Source organism: Oryx dammah, unplaced genomic scaffold (assembly GCF_014754425.2).
Source record: "Oryx dammah isolate SB20612 unplaced genomic scaffold, SCBI_Odam_1.1 HiC_scaffold_27, whole genome shotgun sequence".
In the NCBI taxonomy this organism is placed as follows: Eukaryota; Metazoa; Chordata; class Mammalia; order Artiodactyla; family Bovidae; genus Oryx; species Oryx dammah.
Window position 1 is genome coordinate 47,911,262 of NW_024070211.1, and position 24,134 is coordinate 47,935,395.

Consider the following 24,134-nt stretch of genomic DNA (forward strand, 5'->3'; position numbering starts at 1 on the left):
TGGAAATTCCCACATCTCCCTCTTCCACCAGGTGGGCTCTGCATATGGCTCCACATACGATCCCCAGCCAGCGGTCCTGTCCCCTTGTACCTGCTACGGCATCTGGGGGCAAAGCTGCATGCTGCCTTACTGTGTTCCCCGCAGGCCCACCTCCTGGCTGGGCCTGCAGGTTCTGCGATTGCTGCAAAGGCCCATCAAGATGAGGGCCATGTGTCCTTATGGGTTGTCAGGTGGCAAGGAGAGATTGCATACCCCCTGAAATGTCACCTGCAATGCCCCATCCTCATTTTAAAAAATAAAATGAAAAAAGTATAAAGGCAAAATATGAATCACCCATAATTCCACAATCCAAAGGTAGTTGCTGTTAACCTTTTAGTCTTCTAATGTGTAAGTATGTGTTTGCACGTGCGTGTTTATATCCTGGTTGGAATTATACTGTAATAAGGCAGTTATAAATAGTAAATTTTTAAACCACCTTTTCTCATGGGAGAGTGTATTTATGAATTGTAAAGTATCTTCAGTCTCATTATTTAGTTTCTTAGCCCTTAGAAAATATTACATGAGGATCAATTTTGCCACTTTGCCCTGAAAGTGGTTTGACAGTTACCTTATCTTTTACGTTTCCTTATGGAGATGGCTTTATCGGAACTAGGACTGCTCAGGCTATTGGGGCTTCCCTGGGGGTTCAGTTGGTAAAGAATCTGTGTACAATGCAGGAGACCTGGGTTCAGTCCCTGGCTCAGAAAGGTCCCCTGAAGAAGGAAATGGCAACCCACTCCAGTATTCTTACCTGGAGAATCCCATGGACAGAGGAACTTGGTGGGCTACAGTCCATGGGGTCACAAGAGTCGGACATGACTTAGCAACTAAACCACCACATTGGAAGTAAATGTTTGACTGCCCTGATCCCTGGTATAAAGAGTGACAGGAAAAACTGGCCATATGATGCCACGTGTAGCATGAGGTGGTGGTCTCGTCTCACTCCCGGTGCTTTTGCTTCTGCCATCTTGTCTTCAGTGTATAAGGCAGACTAAACTGAGGTGTGTGGCCTTGCCTGCCCCTTCCTGATGGGCAGATGTTTTTGAACACATTTTGACAGCCTGTCAAAAAGCAGCTTCTACTCTTGTCAACTGGGGCATGTATACTACAATGTCAGTGCTGTCCACCAAGCTTACATGAAACAAATTAACATATTTACCTTATAATTGCCATTTGAAAAAAATTATTACAGCAAGTAGTGAAGAAATTAGGCTTCTCAGTATTCTCAAATGCCAAATTAAGTGGACAGTGAATAAGTACAGTGATGCCTAAGCATCAAGTCAAACCCTTCACTTTCTTCCTTTTTCTCTCAGCATAATTCAAAGGATTAGATTCTTTTGAGAAATGATCAACAGAAATTCCCTCAAGATCTCAGTTTTTACATCATCCCTGTAGTGAGGAACTGGGTTCTTCACAGTTGATTATGTTTATGTTTCATACCCTAAATCTAGCCTTTATGGGAACCCTTAATTAGATATCAGTGAAGGTTAATATGTAGAGTTCATATGCAGTTCATAAAGTGTCAGGTACCTTTACCATTGCGAAAATTTCTGTGCAGGGTCTAAGCACATCTTGATCTATTGCAGAAACCTTTGAGTTGCATTCTTTTGCCTGTTCATGACACAACACTTTTAGAAACTTGCATATGACTTTGAAGCAGATCAGGTTGACACATTAAAAGTCATCTTTCTGAACTCTCTCAGCCTTCTTTTGGAGATGATATTGAGTTAAACCATAGTTCTTACAGTTGGAGAATGTTGGTGCTGTGACTAGTTCCTACTATTTTGTCATAGGGACCATTTAATCATCTTGCTTTCACAGGCCGAAGACTAGGAGTAGACACACTAGGTCTCAGGGTACAGTCCAAGGAGGCACACCCTTTCAGGGTCACATTTCTTAATTTTTGCACATTAGTTGCTTGCGTGCCTCACTTTAGTCCCAGTCCTAATCTTTCAAACAAGTTTTATTCCTGGTTTTCTGCTGTGTCTATTTTCCACCCCCCCCCACTTATGAGTTCTTGAGGCAGTGTTCATAATATTAATATAGAGTACCTTGTATATAATAATATATATTAATATATATACTTTGTATCATATATATGTGTGTATATATACCTTGTATCATGTATATGTGTGTGTTTGTATATATATGTGTGTATATATATATATACCCCTTGTATTATAAGTATATATGTTATGTATCATAGGTATATTATGGTATATATATATTATAATATATATACCTTATATCACAGGTATCCTGGAATTTGAATCTGAAGTCTAGGACTAGAAATATTTTGGTTGTTTTCTTCCTGATATTTTAGTCTAGTACATTTTAATGTTAATATGTTTTTAATATTTAGGTGGAGAAGACTCCAGATTCATTCTTCTTTTTGACAGATATAGATTGTTTTTCTTGGATGCATGTTCCTATGTATGTGTTTAAGTATGTGTGTACATACTTGTATAAAGTCATCCCAAATCTCTATACTATTATATAGCTATGCATATCCCACATTTCCATGATAAGGAAGGCAACAAGATTTTATGAAATCCCTTCTTCACTTGAGCCCTTTATAACAGAGGTTAAGGAGTTGCTCTGAAATAAAACTTTCATTACTCTCAATTACAGATTCAGTCTTTACAAACACATCCATAGAAATGTGAGACACATGCCCAGAGACAGCTGAAAATTAGTCCCCGTGCAAATACAGTTTAGAACTTAGTGTACAATTTTGAGGAATAAAAAAAGCAGCAGATCGTTTTTACTTATTACATTCAAGGTATACAATAATTAACCTTGAACTGTAACCAAATGTGCAGCACAAATCTTTTTTCAGGTTTAGATGACCTCCTCGTCAGGGATTCATTGAAGCCCTTGACAAGTCTCCCTTGCAGTTTAGCCTTTTATCCATTTCAGTTTTCTTGATTAGGTTATCTTGAATCATTAGGGGGTTTATTTATTTTAATAGACACTTATTGGATTCATGAAAAGAGAATTCAGTGACTAAGAAACAAGAGCTGAATATTATCTGGCTCATTTCACACTTCAGAAGAGTCTCAACCAGCTGAAGAGAAATTCTTTCACAGTTACAAAAGTTTGTTTGGGGACTTTATGTGCTTCCATTTAGAAAGCGAACTGTCTGTGGTTAATAATATGAATTTTCTTTTGAGACACTCGGAAAATGTTTCCTTTTGGTTACATATGCTGACATTTTCTGTATTGAAGGTGTGGGTGAGTAAATGGCCTTTTACATGTCTGTTGCAAGAAGCCTTGAGTCATTCTCCTGAGGAGAGCTGTTCATTTGTCAACTTATTCATTCATTGGAGTTCCTAGATGGGCAAAGAGGGTGGGGGCTTCCTACTATTTGTAGATGGAGTTCACTCATCAGCTCTGTGCTAGGTTCCTCAGGGCAAACAGTAATGACTGACAAGACCTTGGTCTACAAAGTGAGTACAACCTTACTTAAGAAGAACAAATTTATTTATTGTATCTCTTTTTGGAGATCAAACCAGTCTGTGGACTTGCATTTGTTTCTTAGCAAGTCCTGGTTTGTATTTGTTCAGAAATGCTTTAAAAACTAGGAAATGTGTCACCTACACAGATTTTCTTTCTTTCTTTTTTTTTTTTTTTTAAGGAAAAAAAATGTGGAAACAGGCAGAGGTTGGAGTGATTACCTGTGTCCTGGGGTAGGAAAACAAGTAACAGTACACAGTGAAATTTCAGTACCACGGACAGGAACCCCACTCTTCCCATCTCCTTCCCCTCCCCCATCACTTAAACCTAAGGCATGGAGCTAGGATTAAAACCCATATCTGATGGGCTCCAAATTCAGACACTAGTCTATATTATTGTTTTCTGAAAGACCTCCCTGGTCATTTGAATATTCTCAGCATTTGGTGTGTAGTGTGGAAAGTATGTCACATTTATTGTATATTTGAAAATTTTAAACCTTTCTTTTTTCATAAAGATAATAGATATTGTTCTTCCTCATTCATTTTCAATGTGATAGAGCTTTAAAAATTCTCATTTGAGCAACAACAGCAGTACACACCCATGTGCGTGTACATACACACAAGTGATTAAAATAATGAGAATTAAATGATATGGTTTAGTTTTTAGGATACATGTCATATTTATTGAACAAAAACTGGAGGATAAAGCCTATGCTGTGTGTAATTTACTACTAGCAGGCCATTGTATGGCCTGATTAATACCCAGCAACATGATTTTACTATGAAAAAGAAAATATATCTAGGCTAAGGTAAGTGGAGTTCTTAACTTTATCATAGTTTTTTCTCCAAGGACTTCAAGAAGAGAGGAAGGGAGGATTGGAGGAAGGAAATTAAAAATGGAAAGAATATTCCATATATGTGTGTTAGAATAAGATATTTATCTTTCTCTTTCTGACTCACTTCACTCTGTATAATAGGTTCTAGGAAAATGGTACTGAAGAATTTATTTACAGGGCAGCAGTGGAGAAGCAGACATAGAGAATAGACTTATGGACAGGCGGAGAGGGGAGGAGAGGGTAGGATGTATGGGAAGAGTAACATGGAAACTTACATTACCACATGTAAAATAGATAGCCAATGGGAATTTGCTGTATGGCTCAGGAAACTCAAACAGGGGCTCTGTTATCAACTTAGAGAGGTGGGATGGGGAGGGAGACGGGAGGGAGGTTCAAAAGCGAGGGGATATATGTATACTTGTGGCTGATTCATGTTGAGGTTTGACAGAACACAACAAAATTCTGTAAAGCAATTATCCTTCAATAAAAAGATAAAAGAAAAAAATGTAAAGAAGAAATCAAAGAGTTCTTTGTCATATCAGTTAAAAAGCCTTCAGTGACTCCCATGGCCAGTATGATTAAGGTGAAATTTCTTTGCATGTTATTCTTTATAATCTGCCACCCACCTCCATTTCTAGACTGTGCTTTAGCTGCACAAAGTTGCTTCTGATTACCAAATGTGTTATTTTTATAAACCCCTGCATTTGCTGATACTGTTTTCTCTGCTTAGAATGTTGTTCTAGTCACTTACTCTCCCTACCTGGTGAAACTCATCTTTATCTTTGAAGACCCACATTATGAATCTGTTAATCTGTAGTAACATTTTCCTTGAATTTCATGGTCAGAATTACATACTTTCCTGTTGGTGATCTCAACTAACCTTTTAAGTAAACAGTAACAATGAAAATTAAATGAATTACAACTTCTCATAGAGGGGATAGAGAATTGAGTAAAGTTTTCCAGCAAAGGGAGTAACATGAGCAAAAGCATGAAGATGAAAATATATCAAGCCTATTCAGGGATTGTGAGTAATTCACAGTGGCCAAAGCACAAAGTCCATGGGAGAATTGATGGGAGATGAGACCATGAGGGAAAAATAAGAGCAAATTGTGGTTCTTATTGCTCCTGCTTCTGATGTTCCTAAATTGTGAACTAGAGGTGTCTCGTTTAAGTAAATCCTCAGTAAAACTATCAGTTTACTAAAGGATAAACTGTGGGGCCATTATTCATCTTTCAAAAAGGAATAATAATACATTTCTTCAAGTAGTAAGGATTCTTGATACATTTACAACTTTATTTGCTTTGTAAATTTAGATTGATGTACAACTTTTTAGGAACATGTGGGTTGTAAATAAACTATCTCTTGACTGGTGTGAGTGTTACCTCACCTGCATAGTTGGGAAAAGGTGGTCAGAGTTGTTTTCTCTACTGAGGGAAATATATTTGTTTAAGAGGCCGATGAGATGATTAAAATGAAATGTTAATAAGTATTATTTGCTTATGGCCTGAATGCTTGGGAACTCTTTAACCATTGATCAAAAGGGTGTAGCCTTTGAACTTATATGCTTTCTTTGGGTTCAGAGTTTGAAGGTAAAAGTGTTTAAATTGTAAACTTCTTGGCATCATTACACTTAAATTCCATGTACATTTTCCTATGTAAGTTTCAGGTATTCTCTATATTTTATCAAACTTCTTATTTTGAACACATTTTAGACTCACAGAGACTTTGCAAAATGTTACAGTTTCCATATATTTCTAACCTAGCTTCCCCTGATGTACACTGTATTACCATAGTGCAGTTATCAAAAGTAGGAAACTACCAGTGTTTTAATGCTAGCAACTCTAAACTTTATTCTAATTTCACTATTTTAAAAATAATATGCTAAATATTAATAGTATTTCCACTAATTACCTTTTTTGGTGCCAGGACCCTAGTCAGGAACCACATTACATTTAGTTATTATTCTTAGCTTTCTGAAGTTTGTGACCATCGCTCAGTCTTTTCTTTCCTTTTTTTTTTTTTTAATGACCTTGTCACTTTTAAAGAGTACTGATTGGTTATTTTGTTGAAAAAAGTCTCTCAGTTAGGGTTTGCCATGATTTGACTGAGATTATGCATTTTGGGCAAGTCTACCTCAGATACTATGTTGTGTCCTTTGCAGTGCATCATATCACAGAGTTCTTAGTGTGAGTATGTCATCGGTGGTGATGTTGACCTTGATCACTTAACCAAGGTGGTTTTTATTCTTTGTACTTTGACCTGGTGGCTAATCATTATCTGTTGTTTCTGACAAATAACCAGGAAGCAGATCACAGATTGTGGAGCTGGAAGGGAACTTAAAGATCATCTTTTGTAAACTCCTTTTATAGTTAAGCTTCCAGACGATCTAAGACCTTATCCAAAGGTCACCCAGTAGTTTATTGTGATAGCAGGAACCTAGCAGTTCAGTCCCCAAACTGAATATTCTATGCTTCCTAGCCGTGCTCAGGTACACATAATTCAGCCTCAGTTTTCCCATACTAAAAAAGCTAAACTGACTTTATGAATATTCAGCCAACCTTTGATCAAAGCTTATTTCCAGGCTAAAAGAGTAATTACAGCTAGGTATAGATTCCACAGTTCCTGGTGCCTGCTCACAAGGCTGGCCAAGGCTGGGAATCAGATGAACTTCTGCATCAGCATCTATAAAATGGAAACAATTCTCCTGGAATGCTCCACATAACACATAGGGAACAACAACAAAAAACCTACTTGAGATTTTTAACAGAAAAAGGAGATTTGTTTATTAATAATTCATGAGTTCCCATTGAACATGCACGACAGAAACAGTGCTATTCAATAGAGAATACTGTCATCTGTCACTGTTTTATTTGACATTTACACTTTTTTTTTTTTTTTTTGCCTGATACTGCAAAACTTTCTTGGATGGAATGCAAAAATTGTATAAATGAAAAAAATCCCAACGTGGGACTCTTTATCTTTTCTGTGATGGGTTCACTCACAATATATACGTGTGTGTGCAGGCAACAGCATGGCCCTTTCTGGCAAATTCATTAGCCACCAAACAAACTAATAACAGACCCTTTTGAGAAAACAGAGATAAGCTTCCCAAATGGGCTGGTGGAGGAATCATGTGAATCCAAAGATGGAGGGTGAGATGGGAAGTGAGGTGGAAGAATAGATTTCCGGAAGATAAGCACCCAAATCCGTGGAGCGAGCGAGTGAGTCAGAGTGAGGGGAAAGCGAATCATGGCTGCCGTGAAGAAAACTGACAAAAATACACTGCCATTTCAGACACAGGATAAATATTTATAGATGGCATTGCAGGAGCTCCTCTAGTAGGGAATATCGGCCTTTAGTAGATGAGCAAGTTAGGAACTCCTTGTGGTTTTGTGTTACTGTAAGGCTCTTCACAATGTTTCTGCTCTGTAGGTTAGTTATTATTTATAAAAATCACAGAACCAGCTGATACATTCATAAGCTAATTATTGAAGCAGCTGGGTACACATGGTGCAATATGTCCAAGGCTGTGAAGTATCACAGATTTCTTGGGGCCTGCTGTGGTGGGGGCGCACTGTTGAAGGCTCCATCCCTTAATCTGATCAGCCAAGCAAACACTTTGTGGGGAAACTAGATTAATAACCCTCTAAATACCATGAATGTGCTTCATCTTCAAAACTGGGTTCCCTTAAACATGCTATTAGCTCAGCTCCATCAGGGATTTGAGGAAGTTCTCTGGTGCCCTAAGAACAGGGTCTTGTTGGCTACCTCCCTGTGCCAGAAATTAATTTGGTTTGCTTATGTCTGCACACATGATCACACTTGTGTCTAATCCACTCCCTAATAGCTTCAAGGTCAGGACCTTGCTTGTCAGTGGGCAAATTGAGCACTACACTTCTTAAAGACTGATGGCAGACAGCGCCCAGTCCATAACGAGGCCTGTAGTTTGTTCTAAGTGATTGTAATGAGTGCAGATTATAACAGCGCATATAAATCAAATGCAGCGATGAATGTTGTGCGAGACATTCCGAGTATGCAAGTGGAGATACCACTCAGCTGTCACCTGTCTCCTTTCAAGCTGTGGCTTCCCACAATGCAGCTCACTCCTCATGCAGAACAGCAGGTGCTGTCCTCCTTAAGGTCTGGATATCTCAGAACTTCATCTTTTAACAGATGCAGATTTTTGTTTTTATTTTCTGTTCAAGGATTGGTCTCCATGCTGTAGCCTCCCCTGGGAGATGTTAAACATACCTGTTTGAAACATTTGAAAGAGTTCAGTTGGAGACTTATTCAGATCTGTGAAAAGACAGAGAAATAGGAGCTTATTTTTTTTCCCACAGATGGTTTATATTCCATTTCAAGAATTTTTTGCTTTGTACAAAGAAACCCTTGAGGAAACACTTTGGGACTAGGAGTGTTTTTAAAAAATATAATTGACTTTTTGATAGGGATAAAAAATTGAATCATCTTCAATTTTCATGTATGTTACACCTTGAAAATCAACCATTACCTGTCTCTCAACTGGCCAAAAAAAAAAAAAAAAAAATCTTTGAAAATACTTGGAAGCAATTTCCAAGCAAATGATTAGATATCTTGTTTTCATTCTTCCTAGCCCTCTAACTCTCCCCAGCTCCCAGTTTATTGCAAGAAAAGATCAGGTCTGCGCAAATGTGGCCTCTCACTTGTAAAAACAAGGCAGTGTTGTGTTACAGATTAGTTTATAAATCCCCAGTGGCTTCACAGTTCAGTGCCTACAGCTGCTGCAGATGGGTCTGGGTTTTTGTCTCTTCGCAGTGCTGCAGCCGGCAGTTGAAGGAGAAAATGGAATGATCAGGTTATTAACATGGAGGCCGCGAGGAAGAGGCTGCACAATGAGAACAGCTGGTGTTGCTGTCTTGGCTGATGCAGCGGAGATAATCAAATCTTGCCTTTTTTGGGGTAAAGGCAGAAGACACAGTGGAGAGTTAGACAAACAACAGCTTATGATATTATGAGGGTTTTTTATAATGCGTGTCAGGAACTTTCATTAGTTTACAAGTTATGAGATAGAATTTGTAGAGGTTTCCAGATTTCTTACAAAGTCATGTGTGTTTACTTATGCACCTTTTTAGAAAAATTCTTATTCTTGCAGGAGGCGTGATATGGGACAGTCCTTGTATTTAAAATGAGCGATGTAGATTGGAAATGATGGGTTAGAAAGCTACTGGGTAAAATATTTTGACATGAGTCAGTGAGCGATGTTGACAGCATCCTCGGTATTATTTTCATATAATCCATCATTATTTGCATTACATTTTCTTTCTCGTGCAGTTGCGAGCAAGAGAACATCCGGATGCCAGAGTTGGGAGGCAGACATTTGCAGGTGTGACCCATCCAACTGCTTACCTTCCTGCAGGTGTGGCTGAGGCAGGAAGGTGATGGTTACAAGGGCCTGGAGCCCAAGGCATTCAGAGGTTGAGCAGATATACACTTTTCTCATTCTAGCAAAGAGTGTTACGGAGGAGTTGTTGATCTTTGTGAGACTATTTCCTCCCTAGAGAGGAAATATTTCTATTTCCATTTATACCTAGGTATTTCTTCTTCAGAATTTGCCATTTTGTAATACATATTTGTTCATTTTCATTTTTTTCTTGGAATGGAGTACTATCCAACTGGGTGGGTAATTTTAAAATTTGTAGCTGACTAACATGAATGACTTTTGCTGAGAATTGGAGAGCTACGCGCGTCCTTGAGTTTCTTTTACAAAGGGATTGTAAATTAATTGAGAATGTATTCAATAGGAAGGGGGATAAGGTAATTAACAAGACTGAAGACTCTCAGGTATTGGTGTAACTATATGTGTGGTCCTTCGTTGGTTTTCAGAGTTTCCAGGCTGTTTCAGGGTCTCCCCAGTTTGGTGGGAACGGCTTTGTTGTAAAAATATGATAAGCCCGTAGGTACTTGACTGCACTCAAGCCCCCTAGGCGGCTGTGCACTCTCCAGGTTCATTCAGTGGCCTTCTCTGCTTCTAGGGCTGGCTGTGTGAACTGCTCCGCTGGAAGGAGAACCCCAGCCCAGAAAACCGCACTCTCTGGGAGAACCTCTGTACCATCCGGCGTTTCTTGAACCTTCCCCAGCACGAGAGGGATGTGGTTTACGAAGAGGAATCCAGGCACCATCACAGCGAGCGCATGCAGCACGTGGTTCAGCTCCCTCCGGAGCCAGTGCAGGTGGGCGTCCCCTCCTCCCCTGAACCTGGACGGGGCTCTCGGCGCCAGCAGCCACTGAAGGTCGAAGGGGCAGACCATGTCCCCCGCCCTCGGGAGGGGTCTCATTCCGTGTCCCCCCAAACAGAGAGCCCTGCTCTCACAGTGGCCATGGCGTGTATATGTGCGCATGCACACGTTCTCTTTCTCTCTCTCACACACACATACAAACAGACCTGTGACTGAGAAGTCAAATCCAAAGGCGGCTACTCTGACTCAGACAGTACAGAATCTGCCTGCAGTGCCGGAGACCCGAGTTGGATCCCCAGGTTGGGAAGATCCCCTGGAGAATGGCATGGCTACCTATTCCAGTATTCTTGCCTGGAGAATTCCATGGACAGAGGAGCCTTGTGGGCTACATTCCATGGGGTCACAAAGAGTCGGACATGACTGATCGACTAACACTTCACACTTCCTGGGAGTATCTTATGGATACTTGTGGGATTGTGAAGCCAGAGCACTGGTGAAGAATTAAATCTCCTAATTAGAAATCATAGTTTCCACCAGTGCACTTTCTAAAGGAAAAAAACTCTGAAATAGCCAATGAATTGAATCAAAATTCCTCAAGAAATGTTTCATTAGGCTGAGAGAAATATCCACATGAGCTAGGGAATACCACTGAACTCAGTTGAGCCTGAGAGAAGTTGTGATAGACTCTTAATGTTTTTAGGTGAGTTCCTGCTATCTTTGGTTTCCTTTCTTTTAGAAATCTACCTTCATTGGGTTTGCATGTTTGTTTGCTTAGATTTTAGTCTCATTGAGATAAATTAGATTCTTTCTGAGAGTCACAGAGTTTAGCTGCTGAGCCTTGCTGTTATCTAAAATCAGTTACTTTGGGGAAGAAATATCAGTGAGGGTTTCTATGGTTTCTCCCCTTCGAGTTGTGCCACAGTGTTTGGGTAGACTGTGAGATTTGTCCTCCTGCTCAATGCCATCAGTCCCAGCTGCCATGAAAGAGGATCACCTGAATCTCCTTGCGTGTAGCAAGAAGGGGACAATTGAGGCAGGTGTGAAGGAAGATGAGGGTGAAGGAATGGTGGGGTGTGGTGTCTTGATCGGATAGCAGGAGAGAGGTGTGAAGGATGCGGTTCCGAAATGCTCTGCCTGAGGCTTCCTGTCTCCTTTCCCCTTGCTCCACCCTCACATGCCTGGGGAAGAAGCCAGAGGCCACTGGAGCCGTTATGTCACTTGGCTTCCAAATATTGACATCTCAGTCAGTGCTCTTGTGCTCTTGTTGGTCACTTTCCAAAGTCACAGAATGAGTTGCTGGGATCATTAGACTTGTGAGTTCACAAAGCTACAAGTACCTGCAGGAACCTCTTCTAATATCCACAGTACACTCAGAGAAGGGTGGTCACAAGGGGTACCTGGTTAATAAGTGGCAGAGCCAGTTCTCCTGGCTCTGGACTAGTATGTGAGTGACTTATTCCCCAGAGAGGATCCCCAGGTCTTACCTTTCAGGACCAGCCTCTCCCTTCCCTCCACTGTCCTTTCCTGTTGGGGCCTTGCCCAAACACCAGGGCACCTCCCTAGAGATGATTATTCCAGCTTGCTGAGTCACATGAAGCAGTGGTTTGTAGATTTTGAGATTCAGTTGAAATTAAAAAGGGGCCCATTATAATTACCTACCTTTTATTTTAGAAAATAAATTTATTCAAAAAATTCAAGGGATACTCTGATTTATTCTTCATATATTTATACAATAAATACTCATTAAATAAATTAATGAAAAGGATAGCTTCAGGCAAAAGATCTTACAAATGTATACATTTAATCATATGAAGAACTCACCATCACCCTTATTTTTCTCATTTTAATGTGAATTGATCCAAACTTCTGTGTTGAACCTATGCCCAGCTGCAGGAAACCACTCACTTTGTGTGGACTTTTCATTCAGAGTCTATCTTAGTCAATCCAGGCAAGGTAAAAGGCTCCTCTGTCCATGGGGATTCTCCAGGCAAGAACACTGGTGTGGGTTACCATGCCCTCCTTTAGGGCATCTTCCTGAATAGAAGTGAAAAATGGATTTATTATAAACATTAGTAGCATTTCTTTTTTATCATAGGATGATGGCAAAGTTGAAAATTTGAAGAAGTTTGGGATAAGAAAAGTAATACCTATTCTCTATTAAAATGAGGACCTCCCTTCATTTGGATGATGGTTCCTGCATGTTCCTGTCTCTAACTCTTCCTGTCCAGAAATTCTCATTCTTAGAGGTCCCTGTGTTTAGGTAGCTAGAAGGGATATTTAGCATTGTATTTGGTATTTTAACTGACCAGTCTGAGTAAAGTAAATCTTAGAAGCAGACAGCCAGTCTATTTGTGAGTTTTATTCCCTTTTATGTTAGTGTATCAGAACTAGAGTGTGCTAACAATATTTAATGGCTAAGAAAAAGTCGGTCTGCAATTTTCCTTCAGTTTTAAGCACATTGTGGCTATTAACATTAACTTCTGATGTTGCTAAGATAATTCACTTATTTTATAAAAAGTTATTCCTATCACTCAGCTCTTAACTAAAGAGTTTACAAATAAGGTAATTTTTTCTACATTGACTTTTTCTCAGCCATTGACCTTGATCTCATAACTGTAGAACTCTTCAATATATCAGTGTGTGTGTGTGTGTGATTTCTCTCTCAGTGATTCTGCTTTCAATACTGCATTCATGTTTTGTGGCAAAATAGAAAGCATTTGATTAATTGTTTATTACAGTCGTGATAGGAGAAATGAAGAGAACTTGAACTAGACAACAGAACTCTTGAAACTGGAGAATAAATTTAGCACAGCTACTATGACTTTGGACAGATTGTATTCAGAAAGATTCCAGACTACTAAAAAGTGTCTGTGATTGTCCAAAAGTTAAGCCATTGGATTCAGGGTTGAGATTCACTGGTGCCCTTGTATCAATTAAAATTTTAGAGAAACATAATTGCTTACACATTTTAGGGATTAAAAAATTTGTACATTGGTAGTATTAGGTGATGTTGCATTTTGTCTAATTAGGCAGAAAATGCACTGCTATTAAATTGTTAAGTATGAGTGAAATCAGGGATTATTAAGAGTCTCTGATTATGCAGCATATTAAAATGCACACAGAAATCCACCCTACTTGTGGTTATGGAAGAGTGCCATCTAAATTTCTTTAAGTAGTTAGGGTACACTATTCCCCAGTTTTTCTTAAATTATAAAGATACGAAGTAGTGACCTTTGTACATAATTACCCACTAGAGGAGTCTGTCGAATCAGGGCTCCACAGATGTATTGGATAAAAGCAGCAGCTTGGAATAAGCCCCTCCCCATTCAGTGAATTCTGTGAAGTCCCTTGGAGTCAGAGTCTCTTTCCTTCAGGAAGGGAGGAAATTTTTCTTGCCTTTTGTTTGCAAATAGTTTACTAATTGGTAGTCTTATATTGCATGCAGATGTGTTTCTTTTTTTAAGCCTATGAAAGATTTTTAAAAATTCAAGCCCCCATTTAGAAGTTGAGAAATTTCACTTAGAAATCCAGATTTCGCAATCCAGAAATTCAGGAGATCTGACCCAGTGGGCCACATGCTGGAGCTGGTGGTCTCCATTCTGGGCACACACAGGATAGCAGTCTCTATCCTGCTGCACAGGCCCCACCGCCCACACGCTGTCTGCCATGCACACACATCCAACTCACTTTGTTCATTTAGGCTGCTCCTGTCCCATCACCGTGTCCCTGTGAGGCCTGCTTGCCCTAAGAGTCCTAAAGCCACACGTGCCTTGCCCTGCGGTTCTTCCATGGTAGCCATTGTGCACCATTTATTTTTCTAATTCTAACACCTCAGAGTCTCTTGAAATGCATATTTGATGGAATTTCCCTTCTGGGACGAACCTAGGTTATAGTTGGGCTTGGGGCCATTGAGGGATATAGTCAGCCCCAGAGACTTGGGGGTCCTGGGAGAACAAGATTTTTTTCCTTAGAAATTCAGATCTCTCCAGGTGATATAGATTTGATGTCATATGGAGTTATCTGATTTCTCCAGTTTTCTTGTTGGCGTTCTTTCTTGAAACCCCCATTTAAGTTCCTGCTGTCTAGAAGGTGACCTTCCAGTCTCTGAATACACTTTATAAACTAGATTCACCTACACTTACGGCCTTTCAGTGGAGGCAGTATTGCCCCAGGGAGTAAAAATTGATTCTTGGGGTGCATAAAAGTCTTCAGTTTACAATTGTTTATTGCTCTCCAAAGGGACATAGTACATAAAGAGATGTTCTGTATACCTGGTATTAAAATTTCATGACGCGGTGGGGAGATGATTAGGAAAAAATGCCTAAAAAGGCTCCTGTGGGGAATAATAATGAAAAATGTTGTGAAATGCTAACATACATAATGCTTATAGTTCATGTATGGATAGCACAAAGACCAACATAGATGAAATGAGGTGGTATGACAAACGAAAACATTCCATGAAAAAGATAAAATAAATTCCTTTTTTTTTTTTTTCACACCAAAAGATTGGAGACAAAATTATTTCTTGTGGTTGTAGTGATATTCCCCCTAGTGGTTATCACAACCTGAGGCCCTATAGGGAATGGATATCCTCACCTTAGAATCAAAAACTAGTTAGGCCAGGGTATTCATTATTACCAACCTATTTTACAATTGGAAAAACTGGAGCAAAGACGGAGGGCCTTGCCTGCAGCCAGAATCGCCAGCTGAATGAAAACACAGGCGCTTTTGGCATCCAGTCTTCCCTCTGACCACACTTCTCCCTTAATGCAGCAGAGAAGAAAGGACATTGCTCATGTTATGACTAGGTCACTGAGTGGGGCTGATTGGAGAGCATTTGCCAAATTGTTCGTGTCTGTGTAGTTTGTGCTTTATTGTTTTATTATATTTCCACCACAGTGTTTCCAGGGGTTATTTTCTAAGTTCAGGAATTCTGAACTTGCTGCTATGTGGTTTCCTGACAAGTCCTTGTTTTAAAATTCCATGCCGTACGCTGAGTAAGAATGTGAGACCTGGTGGAGGACAGCCGACTCCAGCCTCATACCTTGGCTCGTCTGGGTTGCTGCCCACTCAGGGGATTCTCAGTATTTTCTCCGCTATTGAATCCTTGTGCTAATGTCAACCAGTGCTGACTTTGCCCTCATGGATATGTGGCAGTGTCTGGAGATATTTTTGATTATTATAACTTGGGGGTGCTACTGGCATCTGCTGGGTGGAGGCCAGGGATGCTGTCAAATGTCCCATAATGCAGACAGCAATCTCCCCTACCCTCTAAACAAAGATGTATCTGTTCTACACTGTTGATAGTGCTAGGGCTAAGAAACCTGTATAGAAACCCCATCAAGGTTGTGGGGGGGAGTAGGTTATCTACTTTCACATGTGAGACACTGAAGCTTAGAGAAGTTTAGTAACCTGCTCAAATTGGGACCTTAAATCTTCATTTGTCTACCTTCGGTGTTTGACTTTTTCCTCTGAACTAGAAAGAACTGCTAAACATGCAGCAGCCAGCCTTTCCCAAATACTTGCTATTAGATATTAGGCAAAGCTGTTTATGGACATCCATCATTCTACTGAACAGATCTAGTTTTGTTAGCTTCTTTTTTATAGAGTATTCAGTGCTCCTTGGTGTGATGTCAAGGAACTGATGTGACTGAAATTTTCACTTTTCATTAAGCTTCTCTGGCATTTTTGAGATAGCTTTGGAATGTGACTCTCGTTGCAAAGTTTAAGGATACTTGCAGTCTCTGATTAAGCACTGAGAATTTGATCATGCCTTTTTGCCTCAGCTGTAGGTTTTATTTGTTTTTTATTTTTTCAATCTTTTGGCTGCACCACGCGGTGTGTAGGATCTTAGTTCCCAGACCAGGGATCTAACCCATGCCCCCTGCAATGAAAACGGAGTCTTAACCACTGGCCTGTCAAGGAAGTCCAGGCTGTAGGTATATTTTGATTTGTGAATTTGCTTTCAGAAGGACAGCGTATAAGAAAATAAATAAGCTAATTAATTAATTAAGGATGTTTGCAAATTCTTTGACCAGGTTACTAGAATCTCTCCCATCTTGGATTCATTCCAAGCTCCTCTTCAAAACCTGTTGTGTGAATATGGCTCTAGAGGTTTGAAACTCTACCTGAGTCATGAGGAAAGTGCAGAGAGATGCTTGCTGTTTTAGATGAAAGATTACAGCAGTTGGGTATAAGGAAGTCCTCAATGGGGTAAACTTTGAGACTCCCTGACCATCAGTCGAGAGGCACACTAGCCTTTTCCATATTCACATAATGTTATCCTGCAGGCATTTATTTAACTTGGAGAGGTTCTTCATTTCTTTGTTACTAGTTAGCCTTTCAGCACATCCAAACTTTTAAATTTGTCACTGGGAATATAGAAAGATTTGGAGGTTATTTAGAATGAACTCTTTATTCTAGAACATAGACATTTCTATCTCAGGTTCAGCTTCTTCCAAAGTATATCGAACAGGTTTCTCATGGTGGTGATGTCGAACAGTTAAATAATTTCCTTAAGGTTGGTACCTGGTAGATTGGACGTTAGCTGTGGCTTTGCTTTCTTTAGAGATTTAAGCAAGTTGTTTGTCTACTTTTTAAATTTAAAAGTTTCTTAAAGTATTTTTTGGACACAACATAGAAATTCCAGCTTAAATATTGGATATATATGAAAAGAAATTGAGGGAGATAGAACTTGATGAAAATCCACCTGTAGCACTGTGAATATTTGTAGGTTTCTCTGAACCTAGGACTTAAGAATTTGTGTAGTTCATGGATTCACCCTCTCCTTTGCTATCCTGGGTATAACATATCTTCTTCCATTGTCAGCTTCTTCCTGCTATCATTGTTTTCTTTCTTCTATTATCTTATTTACCTTTTGCTCGATATTTTCTCTACCACATGACTTCTGCTTACTACTCATAGCATCTTTGAACTGTAATTCCAAGCTTCCCAAAGCCTTGGCCTGCCCACCACCTCTGCTCTACTTCACAACTTTTCTGTATGCTTTTATCAAATCCAGCTTATGTTATCCACTCCTTATTTACAAGTTTAGATTCTTATAAGAGAGAAATTGACTGGCCCACCTTATCCCCATGAAGGCAAACTTTCTTGACACTTAATTCCCAACCAGTAATGTGAATGCTCAATTTGGAGGTCACTGCATTTTAGAGGAAGAGCTTTGTTGGGCACATGGTTAGAATAAGCTCCAGGAGAATGGGGAATGGAAAGCTAGCTGGCTGCGCACCATCTGCAGGTAACCTGTGAATGGTCTGTCCTTGGGCTGGAAAGTTAAGGCCTTTTTGTAGTCCTGCATCTATCACAGTAGATAGTAGCAGATATGATTAACAAGTCTAATATAAAATTCTCATGTCAAAAGAGATTTATGTGACTTGTTCAATATAAAAAGTGCTGTGGACAAGTAAGCAGTAGGAATCTAATACCTAAGAGCGATTTCAAGTTTGTGTGTATCCAAAGTGTAATGCCTTTATAGTTCATTATAATTCTTCTAACATTTATCATGGATGGCCATGCTTTCAGGCACTGTGTTATAGATCCAGATAGGAATTAAAATTTTATAGTAATCTGTTCTGGGTCTGCCTATTTACTGCTTTAAAGTGGGGTCACTGATTTGCTAGGTTTCTTGTTTTAATAGTTGGAGTTCGCTTTCTACTTCTCATTCTTCATGGGGTTGTTCCAGTGTTTTTGCTGAGCAGAACTCGCCCTATGAGTGACTAAAACTTCACAACACACCACCTTCCAAATTAAAAATCTAGGGTTAGCTACTGGTTGGAAGTGAAATGTCAGGCAGCTGGGTTCCATTTCTCCCAGGCTTTTCCTGTCCCGGGGAGCACAAAGAACCCTGTTTTCCTGAGTAACTTGCTCTTCCATAATTGTTGTGTTCCTTAAATAATAGTCTAATTGCATTTCCAAGAGGCAGTACAATCTCTTCAGGTACTGCTGTGGGTTACTGGTTAGATCCCTTGTTTTTCAGCTCCTAAAACTGAGTAGAAGGCGCTTTGCCCAGTGCTACTCTGTGGATGAAGGGAAGAAGCAGGATTAGCTCTGTTACTTACATCAGGACCAGTACTTCTCACTGATGGGAGCTTCTGCACTGCTCAGTGCTTGGAAACCACTAACATCACTAATATAAATTACATTTCTTTATGCCTATTTTAAAAGGTTTAGGGGCAGCAGGGTACTCCTCATGTACATTGTCATATTCTTTTCCTTCTGCTGAAATTAAAGAAAGATAGGAACATTATAAAACCTTTAACATTTGGCCTTTTCTTGATGTTCTGATAGGAAAATGATGCTAAACGTAATATTTTTGAACATAAAGCTTAGTTGTCTTTAAAAAAATGGATCAGCATATTGCTATGGAATTGTTAGTGTATCTTCTTGCCATTGTTCTATTAGCCAACGCAGTGTGGCTATTTTCTTCCTCCTTCTCTACTTTCTTCTTTCCTTGCACTCTTCTTTTTTTCAGTAATCTGAAACACTTTTTTTCAAGCTGAAAGAATTTAGGGCATTAGCTAATAAATTTTGTGTCGGGGAAAACTGATTAAATATGAGCAATGTGGAGCAAGTTGAGGGAAGCAAAATAGACTAAGTCGGTGCCTTCCACATGCATCGTGCCTTCTCTCTCACCCACAAAAAAACAGCAATAAACTTAAATGAAGACACTTGTGGACATTGAGGTGTCATTGTTTTAATGAAGTTCCTTGTCATATTTCATTTGTGAGAAGGAAATACCTTTCTTTATTCTTTTATAGGCATCTAGCAAAGTCTGGCTTTTGGTAAAGATGATTAAAATTAACTGATAAAACTGGGACTTCCCTGCGGTCCAGGGGTTAAGGCTATATGCTTCCACTGCAGGGGTGCTATTTATTTATTCAACAAATATTGGTTGGGCTCCCTCAGTGTGCCAGGTATTGGTCTAGGCAGTATGTATATAATAGTAAATAAAACAGAATTTCATACATATATAAAGCAACTTTCCCTTTTACTCACATAGATTACATTTTTAAACAGACTTCATTTTCCCTCTGCCTTGCCTTAATCTAGAATTCAGACTATGGTTTAGTAGAATCCATAAGCCTATTCAGTTGTCTTGGGTGGTGCTAGTAAAGAACTCGCCTCCCAGTGTAGGAGATGTGGATTTGATCCCTGGGTCAGGAAGATCCCTTGGAGGAAGGCATGGCAACCCACTCCAGTATTCTTGCCTGGAGAATCCCATGGACAGAGGAGTCTGGAGGGCTACAGTCCATAGGGTCACAAGGGGTCAGACACAACTGAAGCGACTTAGCATGCACACATGCAAGCCTTTCTATTCACTGTTTCAGGAACCAGAGCATCTTGTAAAGAAAGAAGCCACCTTCTATTTCTATTTTCAATGAACCTTTGACCGAATGGGAAAAAAGATGATAGAATAAAGAAAAGGGCCTGGAAGTGACCTTGAGTCCAGTCACAGGGCTGGTCATGTGACTTTGGACAGGAGTTTTATCCTTTAGAGTTTCCTTTTACTGTTTTGTAAACTCATGCATTGGAGAAGGAAATGGCAACCCACTCCAGTGCTCTTGCCTGGAGAATCCCAGGAACGGGGGAGCCTGGTCTCTGGGGTCGCACAGCGTCGGACACGACTGAAGTGACTTAGCAGCAGCAGGTTATGGATTAGGTGATCTCCATCTGAAACACTGATTTTGTAAATTGGTTCCTCTATTTCTGATCCTCAGGATTTTAATCCTGATCCTTGAGGATTTTAATGCAAATGAAAAAAACAAAAAATAAAACACATTGCCCCTGGGAGGTTTAAGTGCATTTTGGAAAAACAAATTAGCAACAAAGTAACAAATTATGAACACCTTGTATGGTCTCAGAGAGATACAGTTGATTTTCTTATGACTGATAGTTATGACAATTACAAGAGAAAGCCAGCCACTGAGTTTTAAACTATCATAGCCAAACCTACCTACTGTGGCTTCTCAGATGTTTCTGGTTAGTGTGGAAATCTAATGTAGCTGAAAACTACTGCTGATTTTTATTAAGTCGAAGTCTGGAACTTCCCCTTGTAATGATAGACAAACTTAGTTTCAATGAAAGGAAAACTGCCAAAGTTCTGAAATTCATTTATTTTATTATTACTCGGTTTAACCCTAGAAATGGGAGATCAAGAAAACTAGATAGATTTGACAGTTCTGAGGTCACAAGTTCAATTTCCTCACAAGTTGTTTCTAGATCGAATTCACTGCAAATCATATAACCCTTCACCTCTTGACATGGAATCTTTTAGGGAATTGTGTATCACATCAAGGTCATCCTGATCACTCTGGGGCTGGGAAAATGACAGGTAAGTTGGATCAGGTGAAGGAATTCCAGTGACCAAGTCTGGAAAGCCTCGGAGGTATGAGTATCACTTTCTATAACAGATCAGGGTGTACTGGAGTAAGCTTACACAGTGAGCAGGAATTGATGTTTTTAGGAATTTTGGAAGCTGGTTTTAACATTGTTAGTAGAATAGAACTGGCCTTGGTCAAATTATTCACACTACAAGAACTGGCAAATGATTCAATTGGGACTTTTTTTTCTCTAGAGAGCCAGTTGTTAAATATTTACCAGCATAACACTGAATAGACTCCAGTTAGATTTTTTTTTAAAGCCTTGTGGATATCCATGTACTTATTTTTCATAAGTAAGATATGCTAAAAACCATTGTATAAAAGAAAGGTTAGGTGTTTCCAGAACTGAATGGCTGATTGGTATTGCAGCTCACTTGTTCACTCAGGTGTCAAAGTAAGTGTTAGTACCTCAGCTGTGTTCAATTCTGTGACCCCATGGATTGTAGCCTCTGTCCATGGAATTCTCCAGCAAGGATACTGGAGTGGGTAGCCGTTCCCTTCTCCAGGGCATCTTCTTGACCCAGGGATCACACCTAGGTCTCCCACATTGCAGACAGATTCTTTACTGTCTGAATCATCAAAAATAGTTATATATTTAAGCAGTAGTTGTTTCTACTCTTTCCCCTTCATGCTTTCCTTTAGTTTAAATCCGTTTCTTCATGTTGATGGCATTTGTCTTTGTATTGCCTTCTGTATGTGGTATAAAAGGCTAACTTGAGTATCTGGTTAGATTCATTTTGCAGAATCAGAACCATGTACATAATGAGTTCATAGTCTGGGATTCCCTGGTGCCAAACACCCAACAGATTTGGGTGAAAACGGGAAGTTATTTTAATAGAGTACTTTCTTAGATTTGATGAAGTGAACCCTCACAGTGCACTTCAAAATGAGGAGTCAATTATTTTTTTTAAAGTACTCTAAACTTAGGGAGCTAAAATCTATGATATGAATGCTTAAATATATGTGGATATGGAAAGGCCTTCCTATTTCTATTACGATCTGAATGAACAGAATGTGCCAAAGTGAGCATATACTGTTTAAGTACAATATATACATGCAAATGGTTTCTTAAATATAGTTTTTCTCATTTCAGCTTTTTTGACAATTCATGTCAACAGTGTACTCATAAGTGTGGTGCTAGAAGAGCAAACAGGGAGTTGTGGTCGACAAATGTCAAGCATTTCCATGTAGGTGTAATTTTAGGAGTACTTTTGAGAGAAATCCTTATTTGAGTTTGTGCTTCATGTGAAATGAAAACCTCCCAAAGAGATAGAGCTAAAGTAGTCAAACAGTGTGTGTAGTACTTTAATACAGTTGTTTCCTTAGTAATGAAAGGAGAGAACCAAATTGATGGATTCTTTTGCTTGTAAAACATAATCTGGATCAAATGCATCAGTATGTTCTATCAGTTGACGATTCTTTGATATATCTGTATTTTAGAACTACTGATGTACCAAGGGAGAAGTTTTCTTGTCACTTTACTTGCAAGATATCAACCAGTTTATTTGGAGCTTCTAGAAATAGATATGCTAAGGATGGCACTCTGTACTCCAATAGTCTCTTTGTATTTGCATATTTGAAGCAGCATTGTCCAGTACACTCTATGAACATGTAATGTCCTCTGTGTTGCCATTACTCACATGTAGAACGTGTCTGTAATCAGGTTTTATTTTATGTCACATTCCATCTGCATTTGCAGCGTTTCAAAGACTAGTCTGCAACATCTTGGCACAGATGGGGAAGCAGAGTTGCTTATAAGTTCCAGAACTACAAAGACACAGATCAAACATACGATATTAATAAATAGCTTGGATGGGGGATGGGGAGAGGGGAAGGATTAAAAATTAGGGTATTTATTTAGAAAGTTGAAAGTCTCCATTTGTGATCATTACTCTGTTCTTGAAAGGAAATAGGTGCTGGATTTTATGTTTTGTTTTTTGCTTCAGTCCTCACGTTTCCCTCCTCCCCCTTCCTCCTGTTTTAAATTAAAATCTAAAGACAGCCCGAAAGAGTATATATAACTGCAAAAAGGATGTGGTAAATCATGGCAGAGGTTTGTGATCTCACAGACGTGGTGGTGTCAGGGATGAAGACCAAAGGCGAATCCTTAGCTTCCAGTGGATTTACTTGAAATCCCTCACCCTTGTAGCCTATCATGGATAATAGCATATCATGGATAATTACATTTTTACAAACGGTAGAGAAAATCATTTTGACACACACATAGTATTTTCCAGCCAGACTGGCTTTTCAATCTTTTACAGCTTTCATGCATTAAGGCTCACATATTCTTTGTTTATTTTTAAAATATTATCATTAATAATAGGTTTGTTCTGTGGTCAACCTCTGAGTAGAAGACACTGAGGAAGACCCATTTTTCTCTGTTTTCCTCAAGTCAAACATTTGATACCTTTTCCTTTGGAGAAGTTTGTGCTACTCATGTTTTTCATTTAAAAAGTTATGGCAACCAAATTTTCATGGAGATTTTTAGGAGCTTTGGTCATTTTTTCAGCTTATTGCTATGTGAAAGAGGGTGAATTATGTTTAGTGGCAAAGCACCGGGTGGGGAGGGAAACAGAAGAAGAAATCATAGAAGAAATATTGTCATTGATTTGTTTGCAGTACTGTGCAATGATGTGAATTCTGGCTGGGTGAACTTAGGGAAGGTTGTCCCCGTAGCCACTCAGCTGCATCAAAATTCCAGGGCCCAGGAAAAACTGGGGGACAGTTTTCACATTTCTTAACCCTTTCTGATCAGATGTGGTATTTCATTTTGAAAATGAAATTAATTCCCCTGAGGCCTTTGAAAACTTTAATAATGCACAATAAATAAAATCATATCTAATAACTCAACAGTTTCATTTGGCACCATCATCATCTTTTAGATGTACTGCAATGGCAGAAACATAAATACTTGCAGGCTTCGAAAGCCCAGCTTCTATTTGCTAAATAAACTTGGCTGCTTTAAATTCCTCTGTGTACAGTCATTAATACAATCCACTCTGACAGCATTTAATTAAAGTGCTTTTCTCTATTAAATTCATTAAAAATTCTGCCCCCCACCTCCCGCATCGTGTATAACTGCTTTCCAGATGCTGAGTGGCAGGGACCTATGAGGCTCACTTTAAATAACTCTGATTTCTCTTTGTAAAGTGTTTATTACATTCAATTTAGAAACTGTTAAATATGAC

The 24,134-nt window shown here is 39.3% G+C and overlaps 1 protein-coding gene across 1 annotated transcript in view; it reads left to right on the forward strand.

The window, feature by feature from the left end:
• The window catches only part of SATB2 (SATB homeobox 2), a 200,273-nt gene that overhangs the window by 155,749 nt on the left and 20,390 nt on the right, over window positions 1-24,134 (forward strand). Inside the window, exon 10 of the mRNA XM_040228858.1 lies at window positions 10,343-10,540. Coding sequence (XP_040084792.1) covers window positions 10,343-10,540 — 198 coding nt within the window. The remainder of the gene's footprint in view (window positions 1-10,342; window positions 10,541-24,134) is intronic.